The sequence below is a fragment of the Cebus imitator genome, unplaced genomic scaffold, assembly GCF_001604975.1.
Source record: "Cebus imitator isolate Cc_AM_T3 unplaced genomic scaffold, Cebus_imitator-1.0 Scaffold83, whole genome shotgun sequence".
Taxonomy (NCBI): Eukaryota; Metazoa; Chordata; class Mammalia; order Primates; family Cebidae; genus Cebus; species Cebus imitator.
In genome coordinates, this window is record NW_016107398.1 from 5,715,025 (window position 1) to 5,726,503 (window position 11,479).

Here is an 11,479-nt window from a genome sequence, read left to right on the forward strand (position 1 = left end):
AACCTCCGCCTCCCGGGTTCAAGTGATTCTCCTGCCCCAGCCTCCTTTTGTCTCTCTCTCTCTGTATATACATATATATATATATCTGTATATGTAGATATAAAAACTTTACCTCTGTGGGACATTTTCACTTATAAAATCTGAGGCTTGGTATTAAAAGAAAGTGTTCCTCGCAGGACGCGGTGGCTCATGCCTATAATCCCAAGACTTTGGGAGACAGAAGTGGGTGGATCACCTTAGGTTGGGAGTTTGAGACCAGCCGTGACCAACATGGAGAAACCCCGTCTCTACTAAAAATACAAAATCAGTCAGGGGGTGTCTACTAAAAATACAAAAGTAGCTGGGATTATAGGCATGGTGGTGCATGCCTATAATCCCAGCTACTCAGGAGGCTGAGGCAGGAGAATTGCTTGAACCCCGGAGGCGGAGGTTTTGGTGAGCTGAGATCGTGCCATTGCACTCCAGCCTGGGCAACAAGAGGGAAACTTTGTCTCAAAAAAAAAAAAAAAGAAAGAAAGTCTTCCTAATCCAATCAACCTCAAACTATTTGCATATGTGTATATATATAAAAACCATCTTCTGCCCCTTTTAGGGACTCTGACCTAGAACGTGGCCATGTCCTGGTTAAATGTCCTTTCATACTTCCAGTCATTATGTCTGGACCATGACTTTGTCTCTTGTTCATTAGCTCCCAGTTGAGGATAAAATCAGGATCATCGCACAGAAGATCTACGGGGCAGACGACATTGAGTTACTCCCTGAAGCTCAACATAAAGCTGAAGTCTACACAAAACAGGTAGATATTTGGTTAGTTTGTCCTTCAAACTCTTTGCAAAGCAGGCCTTCCAGTCACAATCCCTGGGTCCTCCCAGCCTGGCCAACAGCCGTTACTTCACTTCTCTGGGTGGTAGCCTTCTCTCCTCTGAAATGCTGGGTTTGGATTAGACGGCACAGTTCCTGGTTCATATAGGTGATAAATGAATGCGTAGAAATCCATGAAGAAATATGGGATGTCTTACCAAATTATTGAGAACTTCTCCGTTTTTTTTTGAGACAGGGTCTGGCTCCATTACCCAGGCTAGAGTGCAGTGGTGCAATTTCGGCTCACTACAGCCTCTGCCTCCTAGGCTCAAGTGATCCTCCCACCTCAGCCTCCTGATTAACTGGGCCTACAGCCACAAACCACCACACCTGGTTAATTTTTGTATTTTTTGTAGAGATGGGGTTTTGCCATGTTGCCCAGGCTGGTCTCAAACTCCTGGGCACAAGCAGTCTACCCGTCTCAGCTTCCCAAAGTGCTGGAATTTACAGGCATGAACCACTGCATCTGACCCTCTCCAATTTTATTATCATATCTACTCCAAACAATTTTTTAAATTGGTTTTATTTTTATTTCCATAGGTGGAAATAAAATATTCACTTGTGGACTACAGTTGTACTTAACTCCTCACCCAACAGAGTTCTTTTTTTGTTGTTGTTTTTGGAGGACAGTGAGGTATAGATGTATATAAAAGGAGTTGGATGTTCAAGATAAATTGAAGAATCCATGTAATGACAGGGCCCAGATGGTCATTGCTGTGTTGTCAGCTTTTCATTTGTCCTCTCTCTATTCTCTTCTTTCCCCAGGGCTTTGGGAATCTCCCCATCTGCATGGCCAAAACACACTTGTCCTTGTCTCACAACCCAGAGCAAAAAGGTGTCCCTACAGGCTTCGTTCTGCCCATTCGTGACATCCGTGCCAGCGTCGGGGCTGGTTTTCTGTACCCCTTAGTAGGAACGGTAAGTGCATGCTGCAAGGAAGGACTGGGCGCATATACGCTTATCGTCTTAAGTGTGTTGCCAAAACCATCAAGCAAATGCCAAGTGAGCAGAGTTCACTGCCCAGAAGAAAATTGGAATAAGGCCTATTATGACTGCTGTGGATCATAAGCTATAAAGCAGGAGCTATATAGCTCTTGCTGTGGACCATCTTGGTGTCAATTCAAGAATGATGCCATGACTATTCCTACTGAATAAAAAATTCTGTTTCCGCCGGGCGCGGTGGCTCAAGCCTGTAATCCCAGCACTTTGGGAGGCCGAGGCGGGTGGATCATGAGGTCAAGAGATCGAGACCATCCTGGTCAACATGGTGAAACCCCGTCTCTACTAAAAATACAAAAAAAAATTAGCTGGGCATGGTGGCACGTGCCTGTAATCCCAGCTACTCAGGAGGCTGAGGCAGGAGAATCGCCTGAACCCAGGAGACGGAGGTTGCGGTGAGCCGAGATCGCACCATTGCACTCCAGCCTGGGTAACAAGAGTGAAACTCCGTCTCAAAAAAAAAAAAAAAAAATTCTGTTTCCCAGGGGCAGTATGCCCCTTCACTAATCTAGGATGAGCCCAGTTGATAGGCTGGGGTACTGCTAACATATAATCACAGTTAATGTTTATTGGGAGCCTTACACAGATTAACTCAGTTTCCCACAGCCCTAGGAGGTAGGGACAGAGGTTTTACACCCCCATGGTCTCGCTGACAGGCCTAGAACTTATGCCTGAAATTCAGGGAGTTTATTATTTTTGAGTAAGGAATTTCCCCCATTAAAATGCAAATGGACCCTGGAGATATGAAAGGTGAGGTTGCTTATTTACACTTCAATGTGAATAAGGTGTCCAGTGCTTTCTTATCTTATAGATTTTATGCATATTCAAGGTAGAATACTGCCAACAGAGAAGCAGAGGGGAGGGATGCTTAAGGACATAATCATAGTTTGGGCTGACATTATTCCAAGGTTAGCATGGATCCTGAATCTAGGTTATCCCCTAAATCTGCCCCGTATCCTGTATCTGCAGATTGTGCTTACATGCAATACAGGATTGAAATGTTGAACTACACCAACACACATTGAAAAGAACCAATATCTCCTTTTGGATTTATGTCATTCCTTCAGTACAGTGAGAAAGTGGTAAGAGATGGCATTATAGAGCTGAAAGCGCAGGACATTAGAGCTTAATCCATTTTCACCTCTTGGGATCTTGGCCTTGGACAAATTATGAAAGGTGAGAGCCCTGCTGCCCTCAGCTCACGTTGTAAGGCAGCATCATCACGTCACAGTGGTGCTTAGCACAAATGCCTGCATCTCACTACCTCCTTAGCCCTCCAGAGAGCAGGAGGCTTAGCCTTGCTATGATGTACATCAGTCTCCAGGATTTACAGAAATCCCCTTTTGGTAGAAATATTCCACTATTTTTACCCAGCACCTTGAATAATGCAGGAATATGTCTTGGTCTTTCTGGAGAAGTAGTCAGCAACTACCATCTGAAAGCTATACTCTTTCTTGTCACTTTTCATCTTCACAAGAAGAAAAAGGTGGTAACAGTAGAGGGGAAAGCAAATCTGGAAGCAGTCAGGCCAGTGAGACCCAGGCTGTAAGGTAGAGACAGACACAGCCCGCCCAACTCAAGACGTTCTCATTTAGAACAAAGGACGCGTCAGAGCCCTTCAAGTTTAACTTGAACCAAGATGTTTCCACACATGACCAAATGGTTTCATCGCTATTCTAACACCTTCCAGTTGCTGTTGGGGCCTTAATGGGACTCAGATTATTTGAATATTATCTATATTAATTCAAAGTGTGATGATTTCTTTTCAGAATTTTATATCTAGGTTCATATATGTGTATGTACACATAATATTTTCTTTTTTTGTATATTTATTATCAATGACCCATGTTAAGGAGGGAAAATCCTCTTTGGGAATGAGTGAAAATGTCAAAAATCCTACTAATCACTGTTGAGGGAACCATCTTTAGGGTTTTCTACTGACAGGTACATGTATGTCTACATTGATGTCTTTTATCTTTATAATGTCATCTTTAGGTTTTTCTGCTGGGTCTAAAGACCAATCCTTTCCTTTCTCCTACTTGTCTCACACCTAGCACCTCCTTACCTCTTACAGAGTATGAGAATATAAACCAGTTGTCAGATTCCTGTGATGTGTTTTGGGGAATATTGACTGATATTCAGAAGTCAGTCGGAATGAGGTTTTCTAAAGTATTGATGATGCTTTTGTTACAGAAGATGACTCATTCTTTTTTAATAACCTTTTTATAGTTAAATTTTAGAAGTAACCTAAGCTGTTTTCCTGTCTAGATTTAATTTGGAACTTGTGTGTATTCATTATATAGGACATTGTTACAGATAAAAATATACTGAGTTTCCACTTGCAAGCCATACAAATTTGCATCTAAGCAGAAATTTGTCAAAGCTGAGTCTTTAGAAAAGCAGCGAGTACAAATATAATTTGTAAGCATTACAAGTTTAGTTTTAGAAGGCCATATTGGGCCAGTAAGAATAGTGATTATAAAACCATCTAGATTACGTACAAAAGTGTCTTGGCCCAAGTTAAAGGATACTAACTCCTACCATCATGTTGCTGAAACAAAAATCACATTGGCAGCTCAGCTAGCAAGACAGAATGAAACAAAATTTAAAAGCACACAAGCCCTACACCTCCTTTTGGTCTTAAAAAGCGTGAGCTGAGGAGGTGAGTAAACAACTCCTCTACTCCTCAGCACTCGTCCTTGTAAGGTGAAGGTGGAAACACCTCCTGCTACTACTTGTGACCACCATCAATATGGAAGATGATAGTGAAGGCTAGTGTTTGGTTTGCAGAAGGACATGAGGGATCAGCTTCTTTTTTGCTGTTGTTGAGACAGAGTCTTGCTCTGTCACCCAGGCTGGAGTACAGTGGCGTGATCTTGGCTCACTGCAACCTCCACCTCCCAGGTTCAAGCGATTCTCCTGCCTCAGCCTCCTGAGTAGCTGAGATTGCAGGTGCACATCACTGTGCCCACCCAATTTTTGTATTTTTAGTAGAGACGGGGTTTCACCATGTTGGTCAGGCTGGTCTCGAACTCTTGGCCTCAGGTGATCCACCTGCCTTGGCCTCCCAAAGTGCTGGGATTATAGGCATAAGCCACAATGCCCAGCTGGGATCAGTTTCTAAGTTTGAGTTTATAACAGGATCAGTGACTTGATTTTTAGTATGTAACAAGAAGAGTACCCATTTTATTGACAACTGTAAAGTGATCTATCTTTTGGGCTTTCTATCTGAAGGAAAAGTGAAATAAAAGATGACTTTATGTTTATTTTAGACACGGCCTTGCTCTGTCACTCAGGCAATGGCATGATCATGGCTCACTATGGCCTCAACCTCCTAGCCTCAAGTGGTCCTCCTGCTTTAAGCCTCCCAAGTAGCTGCAACTACAGGCACATGCCATCATGCCCAGCCTATTTTTTTATTTTTTGTAGTGATCGGCGTCTCACTATGTTGCTCAGGATGGTTTAGAACTCCTGGCCTCAAGTGATCCTCCCACCTTAGCCTAGGATTATAGGCGTAAGCCAGCTTAAGTTTGTTTGTAATGCGTTTTTACATCCTAGATGAGCACAATGCCTGGACTCCCCACCCGACCCTGTTTTTATGATATTGATTTGGACCCTGAAACAGAACAGGTGAATGGATTATTCTAAACAGGTAAGTTGTTACTAGGGAAGAACTTTGCTTTTTTCCTTATGTAGCTTATGAATTATAGGGCTCAAACTGACACTATAAAAATTCACATTCTAATGCTTTCAAAACGTTTCTTTTCAGAAATGTTTTGAGGGGAGAGGGGATAGGAATGAGAGTTGGCAATAACCAATTAATTGAAATATTTATATTTCAACACATTCTTGGAAGACGTGCATGGTTGACAGTGTAGGGGAGAAAACTGCTGCCCAATAAACTATAGAGGGAACGGCAGGGGAGGTTAGACTCCCTCTGCTGCAGCCCAAGGAGTCTTGGGGTTCAGAATTGACACATTGCAGGTCAGGAACAGCTGACAGTCTGTATACTCTGAATAGGTAGTTAGAAGGCAAGAGTTAGTCAGTGTCTTAGAAGTGTAACTGGAAAGAGAAGAAAACAGGACCAATCCAGCAGTTCTTAGGGCCTTAGGTGAAAGGACGCTTAGTACTGACTGCAATGAGTGACATTGCATTGTTAGATATTTTTGAAATTTCAACAGGATGTGTCTCTCCTTCGGCAGACCCTTGGGGCTGAAGAAGCAAGTTGCAGTGTGCACTTCTATCCCTAGACACATCCTCCTGCAATTTCAAAAATATCAAACATGAAAATCCTAAACATCTTTCTCCAGAGAAGAAAAAAGTGATTTCCCTATTCAAAAAATGAGAACTGGACCGAACACCTGTCTTATCGGCAACAAGAAGCTTTAGAAAGTGGAGGAATATCCTCTAAGGTCACAGGGAAAATGACTTTCCACATGTGTTTACACCTCACCGAATCTATCTGGATGTTTTCAGACATGCAAGCGTTTACCATCCCCCATCTCTTCCTAAGAAGTTATTTAGCAATGTACTTAGCAAAATGAGGAATTAACCAAGAAAAAAGAAGATAAGAGTTTTGGGAAACAGAACCCTGATTTGGACGTTAGTGAAGAAGCATTCTGACAACCATGCAAATGACCTAGGGTTACAAATCCAGTGTGGGACAGGTTGGGTGAACACCTAAGAAAAACTGAAAAAGTTAGAAAAGACAAGGATATCAGAGGGTAATAGTACAAAATAAAAGCTCTTGCATTACTTGAGAAAGTTAAGGTCCAAGTAGAAGCAAACTGTAATTTGATGCTAGAACACTAATCTTTGAGAGGGCATGTGTGATATTGGAAATGCAGTCACAGCTCAGTGCTTGGTCTGGTCTTGAACAGTGTTCACATAGTACCATGGAAATGCTATGCACCATTTTCAGGTCCATTTATGGACAGACCCTAGAAGAGCTGGTGTAGGAAAGGATGTCAATGTTAACAGCTTTGGCAATGTGAGTGGGTAATGGTGCTGTATGGAAGGAACAGGAAACATTTCAGTGCTTAGAGAAAACTGATTTCTTGTTTGTTTTTCCTTCCAGATCATCATTCATCTTCAAGAAGCTACTTTGAAAGTCTGGCCAGTGTCTATTCAGGGCCACTGGGAGTTAGGAAGTATAGGGAAGCCAAGAGAAGTCAGCCCCTGCCCAGAAGATCTGAAGTTAATAGTAGGAGTTTCCCTGGAAGTCCTTTTCAGCCTTAATTCTCATCATGTGTAAATTAACATAAATCATGCACATGCCTCTTTACTTTAGTGAAGTTCCACAGAATAAAAGGAAATAATTTTGCCATCTTGGTGTTGCAATATGAATTATAGCCTTAACAGACTGTGCCACAGGTCTCTGTCATCATACGTGAGCTCATTTGTCAGGCAGACCCTTGGGGCTGAAGATGCAAGTTGCAGTGTGCACTTTATGATACTGTTGTATTTAGAGGGGAAAACTTATGCGTGCTTGTGTATTTCTGAGAGGACACATAATTAGGGAACCTCCTGAGAGGTTTGGGTTGGAAGTTGATGTCTTACCTTTTTATCTTATACCTTTCTATATTGTTTAATTTTGTTTTTCCACTCTGAAGAAGTATTGCTTACACCAAGTTTTGCCTGAACTTCCTTGGAATTCCCATTTCTGTCACGGCTTTAGTACTTTCTATGTTTAAAGTCTTTAGGAAGGGTGGTCATATGGCACTAACCTTAGGTAAGCCTCTGTTCTATTGGTGCAGCAAGTATTCATTGAGTTTCTTCTAAATGCCTGGGCTCTACCCTTCTCTACAGACTTACTTTCTTTTCTTTTTTCTTTTCAGTGACAGAGCCTCTGTTGCCCAGGCTGGAGTGCAGTGGCACGATCTCGGCTCACTGCAGCCTCTGTCTCCTGGGTTCAAGTGATTCTCCTACCTCAGCCTCCGAAGTAGCTGGGATTACAGGCATGCGCCACCACATCCAGCTAATTTTGGATTTTTAGTAGACATGGGGTTTCATCATGTTGTCCAGGATTGTCTCGAACTCCAGACCTCAAGTGATTCACCCACCATGCCCTCCCAAAGTGCTGGGATTACAGGCATGAGCCACCATGCTTGGCCCAGACTTCCTTTTTTCTAAAACATTAGGTTGGTAACCAACCTAATATTTTTTACCTCCACTTCTGGCTGGGCATGGTCGTGGCTCATGCCTGAAATCCTAGCACTTTGGGAGGGCATGGTGGGTGAATCACTTGAGGTCTGGCCAAAATGACAAAACCCTGTCTCTACCAAAAAGACAAAAATTAGCTGGGTGTGGTGGTGGGCACCTAGAATCCCAGCTACTTGGGAGGCTGAGGCACAAGAATTGCTTGAACCCAGGAGGCAGAGGCTGCAGTGAGTCAGGATCATGCCGCTGCACTCTAGCCTGGGAGACAAAGCTAGTCTCTGTTAAATAAAAAAGAAAATATTTTTCCTTCACTTCTTGTTCTGCATCCTCTGTCTCTGTTCTTCCTCTCCCAGTTGTTTCCTTCCCTTTTTCCCCTTATCTTCCTCCAATGACTCTTTCCAGAGGATGCTGCATCCCACTGGTGCCAGTGCCAAACCCTGCCGATATTGGCAGAGCAGTATTTTTCCCAGTGACCTTGGTTTTATTATTTTTAATTGCCTGGGTTCACATCAGTGTTGTAATACAGTCAGTTTTACAGTCCACAGAAATGATAGCGGTGCCTTGAGAGGCATATGGCTGAGGGGTCATGATGCAGAGTCCCAGCTCTACTGCATAGAGCCTCACCCACTTCCCTGCCTCCACATCCTCACCATGGAAATAGGAGCACTGTTGGTACCCACCTCGTGAGGGCGGTTCTAGAATTATTCAAACACATCATCTAAGATGCTCTGTACAGACCCTGGTATATTGTAACCACTCAATAATGTCAGTTCCTCTTGAAAAGCATCATCCAGGCCCTGTTTGCACAGAGTTAATTGCTTCTATACTTTTTTGTTTGTTTGTTTTTTGAGACAGAGTCATGCTCTGTTGCCCAGGCTGGAGTGTAGTGGCATGATCTCTGTTCACTGCAACCTCTGCCTTCTGGGTTCAAACAATTCTCCCACCTCAGCCTCCTGAGTAGCTGGGGTTACAGGTGCGTGCCACCATGCCTGGCTAATTTTTTATATTTTTAGTAGTGACAGGGTTTCACCATGTTGGCCAGGCTGGTCTCGAACCCCTGGCCTCAAGTGATCCTCCCACCTGGGCCTCCCAAAGTGCTGGGATTACAGGCATGAGCTGCTGGGCCCAGCTGCTTCTGGTACATTTCTTAAATGTCCTGTGAAAGTTCATCTGGAATGGGATTTGCTGGGAATTCATTTTATAGACAAGGGAAGGATGCAGTCTTGTCAGATATGGTGACTTAAAGGTCATCTTAAAGGACTTAGGTTTTCTTATATTGCCAAAAGCCATGTGGGTTTAAATCCTTAATACTGGTAGGGGCTGGGCATGGTGGCTTATACCTGTAATCCCACCATCTTGGGAGCCTGAGGCAGGAAGATCACTTGAGCCCAGGAGTTCAAGACCAGCCTGTACAAGACAATGAGACCCTGTCTTAAAAAGAACTCAGCTGAGTGTGGTGGTGGATGCTTGTAGTCTCACTGATGTGAGAGGTTCGCTTGGGCCTGGGAGTTTGAGGCTGTGATGAGCTATGACTGGGCCACTGCACTCCAGCCTAGGCAACAGAGCAAGACCCTGTGTCAAAGTAAAGACCTATAGAAGCATTAGTGCTTGGGGTAACTATCAGCATGTGCTGGCAGAGGTCTCGTGCCTTTACCTTGCTGTTGAATCCCTCCAGATCACTGGCCTTCCCGTGCCCTTTCTCTTCTCTGAGCTGCAAATGCCTTCCTTCCCCATATTAGTAATATTACTGATAAACAAATTGATACATTCTCCGATCTCACTTCAGAAGCTGTTTCTGTGCATTGAAGATGTACATACAGTCTTAATTCAAAAGAGATAGCATTTATGTGCTGCCACATTAAACAGATTGCAACAGTATTACTATTGAGTTTGTGTTACCTCTGTGCAACCCTCATGGTGCCCAGGAACAAATGAAACCACCAGAGACCTGGAGCCTCAGGTTCATTCAGTGGTGCCCCAGGGAAGGGGATTGGAGGGCTTATTCCCAGGAGGCCTCTGAAATGTAAGAGCTATTAACAAGGAGTTATAAATCATCTTTGGTAGCTACAGGCCCAGGCTGTGGGTAGAGCCCTAGATGGGAGAAACGAATGGTAAGATCGGTAGAGTATTGCTCATATAAATATGTAAGCTGTTTTACTGGCACACTGTATCTGGTGATATTAACATGATAAGCTATTGGTAGGATAGTTTATCAGATCGTAGAAATATATTTATAGCCTATTTCCTGTTATATACTGAAAAGCTACTAATGGAATAGTAGACAATGGTATCAGTAATAGCTTAAAACAGTCTTCACTGGCACTTACCTGAACTCAGGAATGACAGGTTTCTTTCATGCATGAGGTACTGGATACATTAAACATGCACACACACAGATGTGGCATTGCATTCTAGTCATATCCTAAAGAAAAACGATGGTGCAGTATGTTATTTACAGAGCTATACTCTGTGTGAGTGACTGTGTGTGTATGTGTGTGGTGGAGGTCAGGGATGACTTGTTTGTAATACACCTTAAGGAAGTCTGTCCGAATTTGCCCTTCAAATACTAAATAAATTCACCTCTTACCTCAAACTGCCTTTCAGTTCCCTTTTACTAATTTTGTTTAAAAGAAAGGCAAGTCAAGGCCAGGGATGGTGGCTCACACTTGTAATCCTAGCACTTTGGGAGGCTGAGGCAGGAGGATCATTTGAGCCCAGGAGTTCAAGACCAGCCTGGGCAACATAAGGAGACCCTGTCTCTACCGGAAGAAAAAAAAAAAGCAGCAGCAGCAGCTGGGCATGAAGTCACATGCCTGTGGAGGACTGAGCCAGGGATTGTGCCACTGCACTCCAGCCTGGGCAACAGAGCAAGATCCTGTCCCAAATAAAAATAAGACAGCTATTCTACCCTGTCTGCACCTAAATAAGCTAATCTTATTTTTTGTCTGAAATTGTTGCAAACTCCCAGGTCTCCTAGTTTTCAGAAACCTTGGATCTCAATAAGGAATAGTTCTCAATTGCTTATGAGTATCATGGATTTCTTTTGGCTTAAAGTTCAAAACTGGCAACAAAGCAGGGCTAGCAACCCATAGAGAAATATGAAGAACATTTTCATAGACGTGTTTGCTGAATGAACAAGGCTGACTGAATTTTTTTTTTTTTTTTTTTTTTTTTTGGATACAGGGTCTCACTTGGTTGCCCAGGTTGGTGTGCAGTGGCACAATAGCAGCTCACAGCAGCCTTGACCCCCTGGGCCCAGGTGATCCTCGTCTCAGCCTCCTTAGTAACCAGGACTACAGGTGTGCCACCACACACGCCCGGCTAATTTTTAAATTTTTTTTGTCTCCCTATGTTGCCCAGGCTGGTCTCAAACTCTAGGACTCAAGCCATCCTCCTGCCTTGGCCTCACAAAGTCAGCCACTGCGTCCAACCCTGAATTCTTTTTTTTTTTTTTTTTTTT

At 43.3% G+C, this 11,479-nt stretch overlaps 1 protein-coding gene across 2 annotated transcripts in view; it reads left to right on the plus strand.

Annotated features, from left to right (window-relative positions):
• The window catches only part of MTHFD1 (methylenetetrahydrofolate dehydrogenase, cyclohydrolase and formyltetrahydrofolate synthetase 1), a 74,187-nt gene extending 66,999 nt beyond the window's left edge, over positions 1 to 7,188 (plus strand). Inside the window, exons 25-28 of one of the 2 annotated variants that reach the window (XM_017533978.2) lie at positions 689 to 796; positions 1,627 to 1,779; positions 5,419 to 5,512; positions 6,938 to 7,188. In XM_017533978.2, the coding sequence (XP_017389467.1) occupies positions 689 to 796; positions 1,627 to 1,779; positions 5,419 to 5,508 (351 nt within the window). In that variant the 3' untranslated portion in view covers positions 5,509 to 5,512; positions 6,938 to 7,188. The remainder of the gene's footprint in view (positions 1 to 688; positions 797 to 1,626; positions 1,780 to 5,418; positions 5,513 to 6,937) is intronic. The other variant, XM_037740450.1, reaches the window with a different exon arrangement.
• Positions 7,189 to 11,479: the final 4,291 nt, after the last annotated feature.